Source organism: Xylaria bambusicola (assembly GCF_022495145.1).
Source record: "Xylaria bambusicola strain CBS 139988 unplaced genomic scaffold F5B22scaffold_60, whole genome shotgun sequence".
NCBI lineage: Eukaryota > Fungi > Ascomycota > Sordariomycetes > Xylariales > Xylariaceae > Xylaria > Xylaria bambusicola.
Genome location: NW_025953613.1, coordinates 47,409 through 63,050, shown reverse-complemented (window position 1 = coordinate 63,050; position 15,642 = coordinate 47,409). Strand labels below are relative to the sequence as shown.

Genomic DNA, 15,642 nt, shown 5'->3' with positions numbered 1-15,642 from the left:
GTTCTCACCAAATGTGCGCCCAAAGTGGCCCAGTCAATCCCGTCCCGTCCCGTCTCGTCCTGTGCATTGCTAGCGATCCCCGAGAGACTCTCGATGGATAGACGATAGACGAGAGAAATACCGCGCGCTGCGATGGCTATATCCCACATCATAGCACAGCACAGTATAGCCAGTAGCACGTCTGTCTTACTTGCTGTTCCTCTCCTTATCTCTCTTCACCTGCCTCCTTTCCTCTCTGCATTTGTTTCTTGTCACAGGTACAACGACCCGAGACCATGATCCCCGCCAAACTATATATCAACAATCAAACTGAGCATCGATCCTATCGAATCATAAGTATGACTCAGAATCAGAGCGGAAAGTCTTCCTTCCCACCGTCCCAACATCAAACTATGACATTAAAAATTAAATAACAACAAAAGACAAAAGGCAAAAAAAACAACAATAAATAAGACAAGACCCATCCAGTTCACCTCTAGCCAATAATTTCGCCTTAGAACCGCCCAATGTAAACGCCGGCCCATGTTTGTTGCGATGCAAGTTAAAAAAGACAAGGAACAAGAAAAATGGTTGCGATGTGAAATGTGTTGTGCAAGGATGGATTTAGAGAGAGAGGGAGGGTAATAGGTGACATTTTTTGTCCCCTTCCAAGCGAAAGTTTGAAGTGGTGTAGAGTATCTCGTTTGAAGAGGATTCTTGCCTCAATGCTTCTTCCCCAGCTAATTGGCTATTGAACTCGATCAACCGAAGCCCATCCGTTTACCGCTTCTTGCTCTGCTTACAATCGCTCGTACTAGGCGAGTCTTCGACCAAAAGCGACTTGATGCCAGCAATAGCCCAAGAATCAGCCGTGGCATGTATAGCCACAAGCCACGCCGCAATGAGATTCACCAAATAGTGCAGCACATACGCATATGATACACCGTAGACAGCCGCATACACTGCTGTAGCGAAGAAGAGCACATTCGTGAGGTGGCGCAGTCGACTTGTGACGGCGGGGATCATCCTACCGGCTGTGAGGTTTTCAACGAGTAAGATGAAAGGCAGGATTGATAACACATTGTGCTGGGACGAGAACGGGGTAAACCAATTTATGGCCAAGTTCCGTACCCACACCACAACTGTCGGGAGGTTGATGGGCAAATTCCATAGCATCAGGAGGAATATGGTATGTACGTAATTCCTGAAATTGATGTGGGCGACGGAGGGATTTACTCGGGCGACATAATGCGCTCGCACATTGGTGAAGAGTTGTACGAGGCAAGCTACGGCGTACGCAGATTGGTATGGGATGATTGTGGAGACTAAGAATACCATGATACTCGTAGTGAGCAATCGTCTGCGCGGTGAATATGGCGTAAAGACGGGTGCTAGAACTAGTTTCGAGGCCGACGCATTCTTTTTGTCGTCGTTTGGTACTTTGGGACTGAAAACCCAACCGTAGATGATGCTCAGGAACTCGAGAAGGACAAGTGCTATGTAGTGAAAGACTACGCAGACACCAACACACACGACCCCTATCATGGGAATCAGAAACCAGAAGAATGGGTCTGTTGTCCCTACCAATAAACCATTCTGTACTAGGTCAGTGCTCGATGTGTTACTCCACCATGACCAAATGGCTCTGTGGTCCATCGATCCAGACTGGCCGATTGACAGTGATAGAAAAGTCATCGACAAGAGGAGCATTGGTAGTGACCGTTGGAGACAGCTTCCAAGGCTCTCAGAAAATGGTATAAATGTGCCGGTGTTGTCGTAAATACGGAATTGCTTCCGTAGAACTAGCCCTACAACGAGCTGTGGGAAAGACGCGAAAACAGTCCGATACCGCATGTAGAGTTTTCCTAGACTACCAATTGGATCAATCGTGAGCCGAATCGAAATGCTAGATTGTCGGGTAGGATCTGTCCATAGCTGAATACCCAGGCCATTATCGTTTTGGCTGGCATCTAAGGGTGGGGGAACGAATGGTGACACTCCATGGAGGCTGACGTCAATTTCCTTAGCATCCACGAAGTATTTCGATTCATAAGGCCTAGCCAAGTATTGTCGTACAAGAGGGCGAAATAGTTCTTTCGGTTCGCCATTTACCTCCTCCTTCAGTTCCATGTGATATGCCAGCAGGCTGCTCTGAATGGACGGGATTCGAATATCAACAACCATCGGCCGGTCAGGGGAGAGTTCAAATTGCAAGCCACTTATGACAAGTTCTCTAATGCTAATTGATTGTGTTAGATGGGAGTCGGATGCATCCCCAAATTCTGCAATAATCCAATCCGAGGTTAGAGCTTCCGACCTGTCCACAATGGCAATAAATTGATAATCTCGGAGTCTATCGGCTTCATATTGGAGATATGAAAATGGTGGGATTTGTTGTTCGCCTTCTAAGAAAAACGGGGTCTTCGTATCGCGCGTAGATGCTGGCAAGGCTATAGCATCCTGCGCAGCACTTTTGCATGCTAGACGAGTCGAAGTACTGCTATCACCAGACATGTCTATATCTGTTAAGAATGGCATACTCGCTTGACCTGTTTGCGATGGATAGACACCACAGAGCAGAACTTCCAGCTTAGCGTCTTCCCCAGGATAGTCAAGCTCACGATTAGAGAGTAGAGTAAATCTTCCACCCCTTGGAAGCTCGCTCGATTGGACGGGTAGTAGATGAACCTTCGATCCCCTGTTTGTTCCAAGGTTGCGGAGCACAAACCGCTCGCGAGTATCAATGTTGCTAGAATCATCCCCCACAGTTAAAAGAATGGTCGGATACGCTTCTCCCCAAGCTGTTCCAGCACTTGGCTCCAATCCAGTTAAAAACCTGCTCTTCAAATGCTTCATTCGATCTGCCCGGGGTTTCGTCTGTGATTTATCGCGGCTGTCCACGATATCGTACAGAGCCCTAACAATAACTTTTCGAAACTGGTCGCACCACGTGATAGCCAGGTGATCCATACTAGTCCACACGGTTGGAATTGTTGACGTGAATACTGTGAAGCCATGGGTTTCGGGCACGATTGATTCTAGGCTCGCATAGTCTGACGGAACTACAGTGTCTAATCCGCCACCTGCAATAGATACGAGAGTAACATCGGCCAGGGAATTCTCCATGACCGACTTCGTCGAATAAGCATGTCGCCAATGGTCGTTGATATCTTGGTATATCTTTACTATCAGTGGATCGAAAGTCACCGGCGGTCTCGCATGCGGAGCAGACATGGTGACAATCGAGTTAATAGAGTGAGCTTGGAAGTTCGGCATGACGAATGCGGTACGGGCAACGATACCACCCATAGAATGGCCTAGGATGATGACGGATGAAGGATCGGGAAGATTAGGATCTCGTTCAGACTTCTGCGGGTCAAGATAGAGGGACAAGATATATCGAATCGCCTCGTTGACGTATTCGGCTTGATCCAACATCGTTTGACCATGGAAAGCTGTGAAGTCTTCGTTAAAATCGACGGTGAAGAAGTCTAGACCTTTAACGCCGGAATTTGAAGCTGCTAGATTAGGCTGAAGAGTCTCGTGGAAGTAGCGAGCCGACTCAGATGCAATAGACCGGACTTGTTTATAGCTACCGGCATTGCCCGGTATGAACAACACTGGAATACCCCTGACCTAATGGGGTTTTGCCCGTTAGCCAACAAGTAGACATCCTCGAACAAGGCTATGCATACCTTTGGCCGGTTCTCTATCCCCTGCTCGCGATATAGATGCAACGAGTATTTGCTTGCGAATCTCGTATGCTCGGTATCGAAATCGGAAAAGTGGATGAATGAAGGACTCATCCATGACATGCGACAGCCTTTGGGGTCGCATTGGAGATTAGCTGAAGAATATACTATCGAAATCAGCAAAGCAATGCCGACAATGCTGGTGAAAAAGGTCCATATTGAGATGGCCCAGGGGCTTTTTGGTTGAAACTGGCGGCTTTTGAGCTTCAACGATGGTGGTTTGTCGTGATCTGTGTTTATATCACCCGAGGTCTTGGCGGCACGAGGAGATGCCCCTGATTCGTTTTCGCTAGCACCATTCTGTGACTGGGATTGCTGCCAGTTCAATTGGCCGTTAGGAATTCGGTTTCGTGCAGACGTTGGAGGGGGAGAGTCGTGAGGCCGAAGGGTCGTGGATGAGACTTTCTTGGACGTGGCATTGTCACGGATTCGGGAAGCCTTGACAGAAGCATCAGCACTGTCTTGGGACGACCCGGACGAGCGCCTCTGCATCGAGGTAAAAAGAAGCTCTCGCGAGCGTGGCGAGCGTGAGAGCTTTTCCGTGCCGTGGACAGCGGTCGAGGGCGTGAGTAGAATGCGCGGGCGTGATACGTCAATGGATTGGCACTGGCTTGGCTTGGCTTGGATGAGCTCGTACTACGGTGTCTCAGGGCTTCGGCGGCACAGAATTGTCGACTCGACTCCTGACACGATATCGGGGGTTGCGCAACAACGACCCAGGCGCTCCATGTGCGAGCCGAGAGAGATTGGGGGCTGTTGGCTGGGAGGTCTGGAGCGAGCGTCGAGCGTGATAGCTACACTAAGTACTCTATCTAAGTACTAGGAGGTAGGTATGTAATCGGTAGATGCACTAAGTATCCGACGCGCGGCAGATCTTGGCTGGGCCAAGCTTGACGACGAAACAGGAAACGACAGAAAGGTAACGATATGGGGGGAGGGAGAGGGGTTTCTAACGAACGTAATGTCCGGCAAGCGGCGTTCCGGAGCGGTGTCGAACGAGAGGACGGTAGGCTACCTGAGAGAGAGAGAGAGCAAAAGACACCCGACTGCTCCAATCGTGAAGTTCGTGCCGTCGAGAATACGGATGGGGGGGGTTGGCGGTTCTGTGGTTTTTTTTTTCTTCCTTTCTTTCTCTCTACTTTGGTACCTATCTGTGCCCTCTTGGCGCCTATTAGAGCTACACTAAAGAGCTTAACACACCCACCCGCTATTCATTAGCGGATGCGCACTAAGGTCAACTGCCTGCATATAACTAACAGGTACTTGGGTACCTATTCACTGATCAATCCTTGTCGATTCGTTATTGACCTGGCCACCTGCAGCGTGCAGCTAAAGTACCTAGGCTTCTTTTCCAGGGCAGTCTGTTGCCTCTATTGCTGATAGAGGCAGGTTATGTACCTGTACTGTACCTGCTACAGCCGAAGCAGGATTATTGATCAGATAGGTATCACCATATCAGCGCTCCAGGGGGCTTGTTTGAACCGATTGGGCATCTCGGCTCTATCGCTCGGCTATTCATCTGTCATGCTTCCTAGGTAATGTACATCTCAATCTAGGCACTGGACTTCAGATGATGTGTTTGGCACGAGATCTACGAAGTGGCAGAGGTCAGGGCCAGCACTAAAGTACTTTTTACTTACCGTACAGTAGCTTGGATGGAATGCATTCTGTCGTCGGCATTCGCCGGCGGTTCCACTTGAATCGTGAAATGATGCCCATGACGTGTCCAGGCTGGGTAGAGTTACATGTAAATTCGACAGAGCAAAGATGCATGAGCGAATGCCTATGTTGCTCATTTCTGGCTTGTTTCACCATGGCTGTCCATGTCCTCTCTTGGAATATTCCAAGAATCGCTGCCAAAACAAAAAAGAAAGATCGAGACAAAGACATCTGAAGAGAGCAATAAGGTCATATACATTTCTCGGCGGTACATGATCTCGATCTGCGTGTTTTTACCATGCTAGATAAGCCATTAGCCTATTTTGCGCTGGTGAAATGCAACTTTCAAGCTTAGGGCTCGCTATTAGGTATTTACTGGTACCTACGTGTAAGTATTATAGTTATGTATTTCGAACATTCAAACGTTTACATGTACTAGATACTCAAAGCTTTCGTTTGTGCCTGGCCCAGCACTAAAAATATTAATGCTTGTATATACAATTATATTAAGTTGTTCTCCATGTTATCGGCTATGGGATACCTCGCCAGCTTCCTACAGTGCATTTTAGCTCTCCAGTGTAATTTAATGAACTAACACAACTATTTTAGAACACTTGTTCGTGACAGAGCTCGTATTATCGCTGCAATTCGCCACTAATACTCAAAGGAAGGTTGTTCGAGTTTGCCCATATTGGTAGGTCGCTATATTCCTCTACTTCTACTTCTACTTCTACAACAGCTCGCCAGCGGGTTCGTGTTTAGTTGCGCCGTCCAACCTCTGTCGACTGGGGGTGGGGGGGGGGGGGGGGGGGGAACGTGATAGGTGTGAGGTTGCCTCTCTGCAATGTAACCTTTGACACCCACGACCTGGGGGGTTCGAACACGAGAAATTCCTACCAAATGAGATACCGGTATCTGCACTTGACTGTAGTGTTATGGTATTTGATGCAAATATTTCCATGGCGAGACATCATGCCTCTAGATAGCTGTGTGACGGAAGCCGAAGATGGTGTACACTATGAGGTAGTATGGCAAAGAAGTTTACCCATATGGTGATGGCGTCGATATGAGATCTGTCAATCATTGATCCGTCACGTCATACAGGGGTCGGTTTGCGCTCGTTTTGGTTGCAATCCCATTTCCGAAAATGCTGGTCCGCGAAAACCGGATGGCAGACGGATGGATATAACACTGGCAGACAGACACTGGGAAAGACTTCGCGATAAGGGGTCAACCCTTGCGGGTACTCGTCACGGTGAGGTAGGTAGGTAGCATCGCATCGAGCTCCCCCTCCTGCGTGTGATGAATCATGTGGCCAAGGCATGAAACATCATGTTGATCGCCATGGAAGTGGTGTAGCTACCATTTGTGAAGACATGAACAGAAACCCTTGATAGGTATGGTAGAAAATGGAAAGTGTTGAAGATTGTTCTGATAACAGCGCGCAGTGCACTGCTGTACAGTAGGTAGTAGGTACTTAGTAGGTACCTACCTGCCTCTTACCTCTTTAGCAGGCAGGATACCTACCTAGGTAGGTAGTTGTCTAGCGCTAGGTATGCTCAACCACAACACCAGCCATTTGTGGCGCTTTCAGCTGGCCTGTAGAAGGTACATACCTACTTGCCTAGGTACCCCCAAGCTAAGTCACTGCGGCGTTGAGGCTGGCGACCTAGGATAACGAATCAACTTTCTGGTGTACAGTTGGCCTGGACAAATGAAGCAACAAACGCCTGAAATAGCTGCGGTACTCACTTGCCAATACCAACATACCAATGTTTCATTGCTAACGTCCTTTTCCAAGGTCGGCCCACCTGTTGTCCAGCCCAGCTGAGAGCCCGTCCTGCAGTTGTATCCACACTGGACGCATGTGATACTCGTAGACCTTGACGAGTTGAAACTTGTATATGGGTGTCAGCCGTCTATGGCGACTATCAAGCCCATCGAAGCAAAAACTGTACGTAGCTTGTCGCGAGGGCCTAGGTGGCGAGGCATTACTGTCGCTAACCTCCCCCAAGATCCACCAGATTCAATCCGGCCAAGTCATAGTTGATTTATGTTCTGTTGTGAAGGAGCTGGTGGAAAACAGCATAGATGCCGGCGCAACCAACATTGGTGAGTGCGCTTGATTCTGGAATAGGTGGCTGGCAGTCTAGCTAACGAATGCGTCTCTAGAGGTTCGTTTTAAGAACCAAGGCCTGGATGCCATCGAGGTCCAGGACAATGGCTCAGGCATATCGAAGGAAAACCATGAGACCTTGGCGCTGAAGCACTACACTTCAAAGCTCTCCACTTACTCTGACCTAGAAAGCCTTGAGACTTTTGGGTTCCGCGGAGAGGCGCTGTCCTCTCTCTGCGCACTGTCCAAGTTCTCAGTCACTACGTGCCTAGCCTCAGATGCCCCCAAAGGCTCGAGATTGGAATTCGAAACGTCTGGAAAGCTACGCAGTACAAGCATTGTCGCCGCGCAGAAGGGCACCACTGTGTTGGTTGAAGGTCTGTTCCAAAATTTGCCTGTGCGCCGCCGTGAGCTCGAGCGGAACATCAAACGGGAATGGAATAGGGTTCTCGGGATCCTCAACCAGTATGCATGCATTCAAACCGGACTCAAGTTTTCTGTATCACAACAGCCTAATAAAGGCAAACGTATGGTCCTGTTCTCAACCAAAGGCAACCAAACTACGCGTGAGAATATCGTAAACGTTTTTGGGGCAAAGACCTTGACAGTTTTGATCCCACTGGATCTAGAACTTGAGTTGGAACCCACCAATACGTCGAGTCAGCTGCTCACATCCCGAGCGGACAGCAAAACGAAGCTGATTCGAGTTCGAGGACATGTATCTCGCCCAGCGTACGGTGAAGGACGGCAGACTCCAGACAGACAAATGTTTTTCGTCAATGGCCGTCCATGTGGGCTACCCCAATTCGCTAAAGTGTTCAACGAAGTGTACAAGTCCTACAATGCTTCGCAATCCCCTTTCATTTTTGCTGATATCCAGCTTGACACTCATCTCTATGATGTGAATGTTAGCCCGGACAAGAGAACCATTTTACTCCACGACCAGACTCGGATGCTGGACACTCTTAGAGAGTCACTCAGTACTTTATTCGAATCGCAGGACTATGCACTTCCGACCTCACAACTTCACACACCAAAGCAATCCCTCCTAAAACAAGCTTCTTTGAATAGTCACGATACAGCCGCATCTGGAGAGAACACGAAACCTACTGGAGCAAATGATCGTACTGCACGTGAGGAGTCGACCCCTACAAGAGCTGAACCGAGAGCGGAAAGCGAGGACACAGAAGTTGCTACTAGTGACACTGGAGCAAGTGGTCATAGGGGTAACTTGATTAGCCGTTGGATTGAGCGGAAGTGCGAGCTACGTGAGGCTCCTGCGACGAAAGGCAACAAAGTAATAGAGCGCACTCACAAAGAGAAGCATGGTCTAGATGGAGGCCCCCCATCTTCGCCCGCATCGAGTATCGAATCAGAAGCGTCACCAGAGGATCGAGGTGCGAGTGAAGTCTCAAATCATACAGAGGACTTTCGCGCACGTCTCGAGAGATTAAAGGATAAAGGTCTTAATGAGAATACGGACAGGCCTGAGCCGGCCAAAGATGCACCTTTGGAACCATCGATTCCATCCATAGCTCCTCTTTCTCGCATGAGAGATACCGTATCTACCAAGGCTTCCCCTTCATTACCATCAAAGCGTTCTTTGCCAGAAGTTGCTACCATTACAATTGGGGATCATACCGTCACTAGTATCATTGGTTCGACACCGAAAAGGCAACGACTTGGCACTAAACAAAATGAAGATCAAGTTTCCCGAAAAGCTGCGAAAGCGCATGTTCCCGTGCCTTCTTTCAATGGGCGGTTAACCCAAATGTTCGCCGCCCAAACGGCGCGGTCACAGACTGATAAGCCACAAATCGAAACCACGACAGAGATACAGAACGATTCGGAAGATTCGGATTCATCAAGTGAACATTTATTTGTAACTGACGATTCTGGCGAAGAAAGCGACCACGAACCCACTGGCGATTTACCTAGTAGGCGCGACGACCAACATAGTTCCTCTCATCAACAGGACCAGGAAAAGGACGCAAACCTCGACGAAGGTTCAGAGGATGAAGCGACATCCCCAACCGGTCGTAGCGATTTAGACTACAGAGATGGCGAATCCGAAGAAGCGGAGAAAGAAATAGAAGATGGAGAAAGTAATAAGGATACCCAAGGTGTGGAAGAGACAATTTCAGTGGAGTCGCAGAAACGCACACAGATATTTGTTAAAGGCGGCACTAAAAAGAAGGATGCCACTTGCCAACTTCAACAGACGCTGCGCGTGGACGCTGAGCTTATCCGCAATGCTCGTGCTTTGCAACAAGGGAATGCTGCTCGCACGTTTTCCGCTCCAGGGAAGATGCTTGAAACCGATCGCCTTGATGCCGATGATGCTGAGGAGAAGCTGTCTTTGACTATATCTAAGTCGGACTTCGAAAAGATGAAGATCATAGGCCAATTCAATCTGGGATTCATATTAGCCTCCCGCCCAGCCGAAGATAATAGTTCTGACACACCAAGCAGCGGCGGTAGAGACGACGAGTTATTCATCATTGACCAGCATGCGACGGACGAGAAATATAACTTCGAACGGCTACAAGCTAGCACCGTTGTACAGTCGCAAAGACTAGTTCATCCCAAGATGCTCGAGCTCACAGCTGTCGAAGAAGATATCGTGCAACAGAACATCGACGCTCTCGAAACCAATGGCTTCATAGTTGAAATGGATGATAGCGGTGACCAACCCGTCGGGACTCGGTGTCAGTTGCTTAGTTTGCCACTGAGTCGGGAAACGACTTTCTCCCTGGCAGATCTGGAAGAGCTTATTTCGCTCCTTCAAGATCACCAGTCCTCGTCCGCGAAAACCGTTCCGCGACCGTCCAAGGTTCGCAAGATGTTCGCCATGCGCGCTTGTCGAAGTAGTGTCATGATTGGGAAATCTCTATCAATCAAGCAGATGGAGAAACTTGTCAGACATATGGGCGAACTAGATAAGCCGTGGAACTGTCCGCATGGACGGCCGACTATGAGACATCTCTGCGGGCTTGGTGCGTGGGATGATCTGGGTTGGAAAGAAGGCGATGGGTGTGATGGAAGGAAGGCTCCGCCTATGAATTGGGGCGCTTACGTTCGTGAGGGTCAGGATTTAGAGTAGGATTCATGTCAATTGCATCTACTAACTGTTTGTATTACGTATTGCCGAATCGAAGCCGGCGAGGAGCACATTTGTCGCATGGATATAGACCTCTTATTAGGTAGTATAATGTCAAGCTTGGACTTGCTAGATCACGTGCGTGTAACGTTTGTATTCTAGAGTGATATGTGACTAATGAGCTGTGTTATCGGGATAATCATCAGCGGACATTGGAAGATGAAGATGTCGGACTACCTGAGTCGATTATTCAATAACCCCGGGTTCACCGTGATTTCAAATCGAGACAATATAGGGACTGCCGGGTTTGGGAGCGTTCCGGTGGGATATTGTTATGGTTTGTATGAGAGGTGCCCGCTATTCCTTATCCCGCGCGGACTTATCGACTATCCCGGTGGCACGGGGCGGTGTTAGGGAACACGCCTCCGCCTCAGCGGGTTCGGGGCGTCACCGCTATTGTCACGAAACACTGGCCTAAATGCTGAAAAAGGCTTCACTGTTACGGATTGGTGATCCACTTATGCGCCGTATAGCAAGGGCCTTTTGGTGGATGGACACGATGAACCTAGTCGTGCTAGGGGGAATATGCAGTTGGGAAGATGTACGAGGGGGTTATGATGATGATGCTGATGAGGTATAAAGGTAGACACATACTCCCACTCCTGTAAGTCCTGCCGATGAGGATCACGAACGACATTCATCTTTCATTCCCAATCCAAGTTATTTCCAGTCTCGCTTCATTACGATTTTCTATCGCGACTCCTTACCTCACCCACCATGTCCAACGCATCCCTCAAGCCCATCATCGTCTGGGGCCTCGAGATGGGCCCCAATCCCCTCAAGGTGTGCATGCTCCTCGAGGAGCTGGGGCTGCCTTATGAGCACAAGATCTTGGATTTCCCGGACATGAAGAAAGAGCCGTTCCTCAGCCTCAATCCGAATGGTCGTGTGCCTGCCATCGAGGACCCGAACACGGGGCTCCGACTCTTTGAATCGGGCCCGATTGTGGAGTACCTCGTTGAGCAGTATGATAGAGAGCGGAAGATCTCGTATGAGAGCTTCGAGGAGAAGTGGCTGGTCAAGCAGTGGATTGGGTATCAGATTTCAGGTTAGATACTACCCTTCCTCCTCCTCTCTTATGAGCATTAAATCTCATCAATTCTACTCACCCATTCTACATGCGACTCGGCTTCCATCACTAAAACATTGCTATCTCAGGCCAAGGCCCGTACTACGGCCAGTACATCTGGTTCGCCATGATCCATCCCGAGAAACTGCCCTCCGCAATAGAGCGCTACCGCGCCGAAGCCGAGCGCGTGCGCTCCGTGCTCGACCTGCACCTCTCGCGCCGCGCAGGCGAGACGCAGGGCAGCCGGGTCGCGGAGAGAGACGTCTGGCTCGTCGGCGACAAGTGCACTGTCGCGGACCTCAGCTGGTTCATCTGGGAGCAGATCATGGACTTCGCGTTCGGTCGGTTGGATGTGCAGATTGAGAAGGTGAGCGGAAATGAAATACTGAATTTACCCTTTCCTTTCCTCCCCTTTCCTTTACTATTTGGTTGCTTTGAGAATGGGTTGCGTTTTGCTGATATTGGGGTGCGCGACAGGGCAAGTATCCGCACTACGAGGCGTGGTACAAGAAGCTCGAGGAACGACCTAGTGCGCAGAAGGCTATTCACTGGAGAAACGAGGGAATGAAGAACTTCCGCACCCCGCTGAGAGCTGACTGAATTGCTTAATTCATAGGATGAGCATGTGGCTAGGCTTGGTACCTAGGAGTTGGAAGATAGCTGCAATTTCAGAATGACTACGCTACCGATGGTGTATTATCGTGCAGTTTCATATCTCCTCTTACATAAATGACATCATTTACATCGCAGGTGGGATTGTTACCTTTGCTTACATGTACTTTTGAGATGGTAATGTTGTATGAACTCAAGGCTCCGTAACCATCCATATCTTACATAGTAGGTTTTTCCAAACTCAGGGATAGCAAGGTGATTGATTGCCGGATTGCTAAACCCTTCTTTTTGATTGGTCAATGACTGTAGATCCCCCGCAAGTCGTCTCTTGCTGGCTGGCCCAGTCCAATTCACATCAATGATCACACTGCTTGCAGCTCATTGTTCCGAGAATTGTGATGACGGGCATAGAATTAGCGTCTGTCGTACAATGTCTTACCTACCCGTGGGGAGTTAGGTGAAGAACATTGCATCCATCCAGCTGTTATTATCTGCATCACATGTCTCCCTCTCTAGTCTGTTGCCTTATGCACGACGCATACCACGTTGGATCTATGCTTATTGGTGATTTGCTCGATAGTGCAGCCTACGATGATGTGATAGTCGGGAGGTGGAAGCAGAGTTGTGGCGCCTTGTGTGGGAGGGTGGTCTCGGGGATCATCAGCCATAACCAATGAGCTGTGTCAAGTTGGCAACACGCCGACGTCGAATGGAACCTTGAACTTCTTGATCAGACGGAGGAGAACTAACAGTAGCATCGGCGTCAGTATGGGACCTACTTATGCTTAGCAATGAACCAGCCTGGCTTAGACTACATGTAGGTACACACATCTAGATCGTCTCCGCTGTGGATGTCTACTACCTAGGTAACAGTAGGTAACAAGCACGACACCACAAAGACGCCATGGTTGACCTACCACTGCCCTTCACCGACGTCTTCTTTAAGCCATTGCTCAGGTAGAAAATGATCTGTTAATCTTACGATACACGAGTAACCTTACGATAATTATCATTGATTTTTTTTATACCCCTTTCCCCTGTTCATACAGAGTGGTGCGTTTCTGGATAAATCTCGGCTTACTTACAAGCATCATAAAATAATACAAAGAGCCCTTGGACATCGACGAAGAGGTCCTGGATTAAGTAAGACATCCGTCCGAGTTCACCGTCTCGCAATTGAACATCCCATACGAAGTCCTTCATTGATGCTCAGGAATAATGGCCCCCCACAACGTACTGGATGAAGGGCCTGCAGACCTGGAACAGAACCTGGGCGATGCTGAAATCCGGCCGCCATCCCCACCCCCAATGTCCGTGGAGCCGCCCCGACTCCTCATCGTCGGCGCAGGATCTCGTGGTCGCACATACGCCAGATGCTCTCTGCAGTCGAGCAACGGCATAATCGCCGCAGTGGCCGAGCCCGACGACTACAAGCGCCAGGATTTCGGGAGCAAGTTCATATGGGGCAAGACAGCGCCGCCGCCGGATGGATCGAGCTTTAGGGACTGGAAAGAATTCGTCGCATGGGAAACAAATCGCCAGAAACGGCAGAACGCAGGCGAGATTGTCCCAAAGGGTGTCGACGCGGCTTTTATCTGCGTCCGAGATGAGATGCATCATGATGTGATATTGGGCCTCGCACCACTCGGGCTTCACATTATGTGTGAGAAGCCGCTCGCCACCACACTCGAGGACTGCACCAATATCTACCGCACCCTGGCGCCCCTGCAGTCGTCGAAGGTGTTCTCCATCGGACATGTGATGCGCTACTCGCCCCACAACATGATGCTGCGAAAGCTGCTCCTCGAGGACAAAGTCATCGGCGACATCCTCAGCGTACATCATACAGAGCCCGTGGGATTCTGGCACTTCTCACATAGCTATGTGCGCGGGAACTGGCGAAAGGAATCTATCACGGCGCCGTCATTGCTTACCAAAAGCTGTCATGACATTGACATCTTGTTGTGGCTCATGTGCTCCCCCGCGCCCGGATCGCATGCACCCGAACATCTGCCTGCTTCCGTGACATCTAATGGGTCGCTGCAATTCTTCAAGAAGAGCAGAAAACCGAAAGCCGCAGGCAATGCAACCAATTGCCTAAGCTGTCCTGTCGAGAAGGACTGCCTGTACTCGAGCAAGCGAATCTACGTCGGCCCGAAGCACATGGGCGTCGAGACGGGCAACGTCCGATGGCCCATCAGCATCGTGCTTCCGGACATAGAGAGCTTCGGCGGCGACATCGACGCCGCAAAGGCCGCGATACTCCCCAAGCTCGCGGAGGACTACGACGAGACGACGCCGCGGGAGGTGATAGACGGCAAGAACTGGTTCGGGCGCTGCGTCTTCGAGTCCGACAACGACGTGTGCGACGAGCAGGTCGTGGTCATGACGTGGAACGACGACACGTTATCGGACCTCGACGACGCGGCGAACAGTGCCCGCGGCGCCAAGCAAGCGACGTTCCACATGATCGCCCAGACGAAGAAGCAGTGCCAGCGGTACACGTACGTGTACGGGACCTCGGGCGAGATCTACGCCGACTCGAAGACGATCACGATAGAAGACTTCCGCACAGGCGAGACGACGACGTTCGCGCCGAAGCTGGAGAGCTTGGGCCATGGGGGCGGCGACCACGGGCTCACGAGGCAGTTCGTGCTCGCTGTCGACCGCGTCAAGAACGCCGGGTGGGAGGCCGCGAGGGCGCAGAAGGAGTTCGTGGGGTGCAGTCTGGAGGAGATCATTCGCAGCCATGCCATGGTGTTTGCTGCCGAGGAGGCTAGGAGGGCCGGCAGGACGGTTGATTGGAAGGCTTGGTGGGATGAGAATGTCGGGACTATGTAACCTAGGTAGGCTTTTTCGAATTGCTTTTTTTTTTTTTCGGCGGAGCACGGTGATGCACAGGTTCTTGCGTTACAGTAGTTTACCTAGTTATTTGATTGTGTGGTTCATCTAATTATCTACATATCATGTGCATCATCACGATCTCTCTGCCTTTGATATCCTGCAGTCAATATAATAGGTGCGGGTACGAATACTATCTAGCTAGCTATATGCCATTTACTACATCGGACGGTTCTACTAGGATAGATCCTGGATCCCGGCTATCTTTAGATTGATGGGATGGATCCGTCGATCTGTATTGGGTCCTAGATTTCCTATGTACGTTCCCTGATGGTTCCTTAATGCGGTGATGTTTTGGCCGAAGGCGCGTGTCATGGAGCCCCCTGGCGGAACCGACTGCTCGGAACTTCGGAGGCTGTGCCCGTGGTTATACCTCATCTCGATTCACGGCCAT

General features: G+C 50.0%; 4 protein-coding genes across 4 annotated transcripts; 3 read left to right on the top strand and 1 right to left on the bottom strand.

Moving 5' to 3' along the window:
• Nucleotides 1-433: 433 nt before the first annotated feature.
• Nucleotides 434-4,383, bottom strand: F5B22DRAFT_470984 (PGAP1-like protein-domain-containing protein). Its single transcript, XM_047972160.1, has 2 exons — nt 3,675-4,383; nt 434-3,615 (listed from the first exon to the last, which is right to left on the bottom strand). Exons 1-2 carry the CDS (start codon nt 4,221-4,223, stop codon nt 760-762), a joined length of 3,405 nt encoding a protein of 1,134 aa, XP_047826453.1. The 5' UTR covers nt 4,224-4,383; the 3' UTR covers nt 434-759.
• Nucleotides 4,384-6,920: 2,537 nt separating this feature from the next.
• On the top strand, nt 6,921-10,696 carry F5B22DRAFT_470830 (uncharacterized protein). The gene is made up of 2 exons (XM_047972157.1): nt 6,921-7,502; nt 7,563-10,696. Exons 1-2 carry the CDS (start codon nt 7,295-7,297, stop codon nt 10,607-10,609), a joined length of 3,255 nt encoding a protein of 1,084 aa, XP_047826452.1. The 5' UTR covers nt 6,921-7,294; the 3' UTR covers nt 10,610-10,696.
• A 449-nt stretch (nt 10,697-11,145) lies between these two features.
• F5B22DRAFT_470902 (thioredoxin-like protein) lies at nt 11,146-12,591 on the top strand. The gene is made up of 4 exons (XM_047972158.1): nt 11,146-11,174; nt 11,289-11,714; nt 11,825-12,102; nt 12,213-12,591. The coding sequence occupies exons 2-4, from the start codon at nt 11,384-11,386 to the stop codon at nt 12,333-12,335; spliced, it is 732 nt and encodes a 243-aa protein (XP_047826451.1). The 5' UTR covers nt 11,146-11,174; nt 11,289-11,383; the 3' UTR covers nt 12,336-12,591.
• A 580-nt stretch (nt 12,592-13,171) lies between these two features.
• F5B22DRAFT_470940 (NAD(P)-binding protein) lies at nt 13,172-15,495 on the top strand. The gene has a single exon (XM_047972159.1). It carries the CDS (start codon nt 13,566-13,568, stop codon nt 15,186-15,188), a length of 1,623 nt encoding a protein of 540 aa, XP_047826450.1. The 5' UTR covers nt 13,172-13,565; the 3' UTR covers nt 15,189-15,495.
• Nucleotides 15,496-15,642: the final 147 nt, after the last annotated feature.

Bases quoted from the DNA above. Each gene is read 5' to 3' on its own strand.
- F5B22DRAFT_470830 (XM_047972157.1), top strand. From the start codon at position 7,295: ATGGGTGTCAGCCGTCTATGGCGACTATCAAGCCCATCGAAGCAAAAA. The intron at 7,503-7,562 runs GTGAGTGCGCTT...ATGCGTCTCTAG, and splicing joins TGCCGGCGCAACCAACATTG to AGGTTCGTTTTAAGAACCAA.
- F5B22DRAFT_470902 (XM_047972158.1), top strand. From the start codon at position 11,384: ATGTCCAACGCATCCCTCAAGCCCATCATCGTCTGGGGCCTCGAGATG. The intron at 11,715-11,824 runs GTTAGATACTAC...TTGCTATCTCAG, and splicing joins GATTGGGTATCAGATTTCAG to GCCAAGGCCCGTACTACGGC. The intron at 12,103-12,212 runs GTGAGCGGAAAT...GGTGCGCGACAG, and splicing joins TGGATGTGCAGATTGAGAAG to GGCAAGTATCCGCACTACGA.
- F5B22DRAFT_470984 (XM_047972160.1), bottom strand. From the start codon at position 4,223: ATGCAGAGGCGCTCGTCCGGGTCGTCCCAAGACAGTGCTGATGCTTCT. The intron at 3,616-3,674 runs GTATGCATAGCC...AAACCCCATTAG, and splicing joins GGATAGAGAACCGGCCAAAG to GTCAGGGGTATTCCAGTGTT.
- F5B22DRAFT_470940 (XM_047972159.1), top strand. From the start codon at position 13,566: ATGGCCCCCCACAACGTACTGGATGAAGGGCCTGCAGACCTGGAACAG.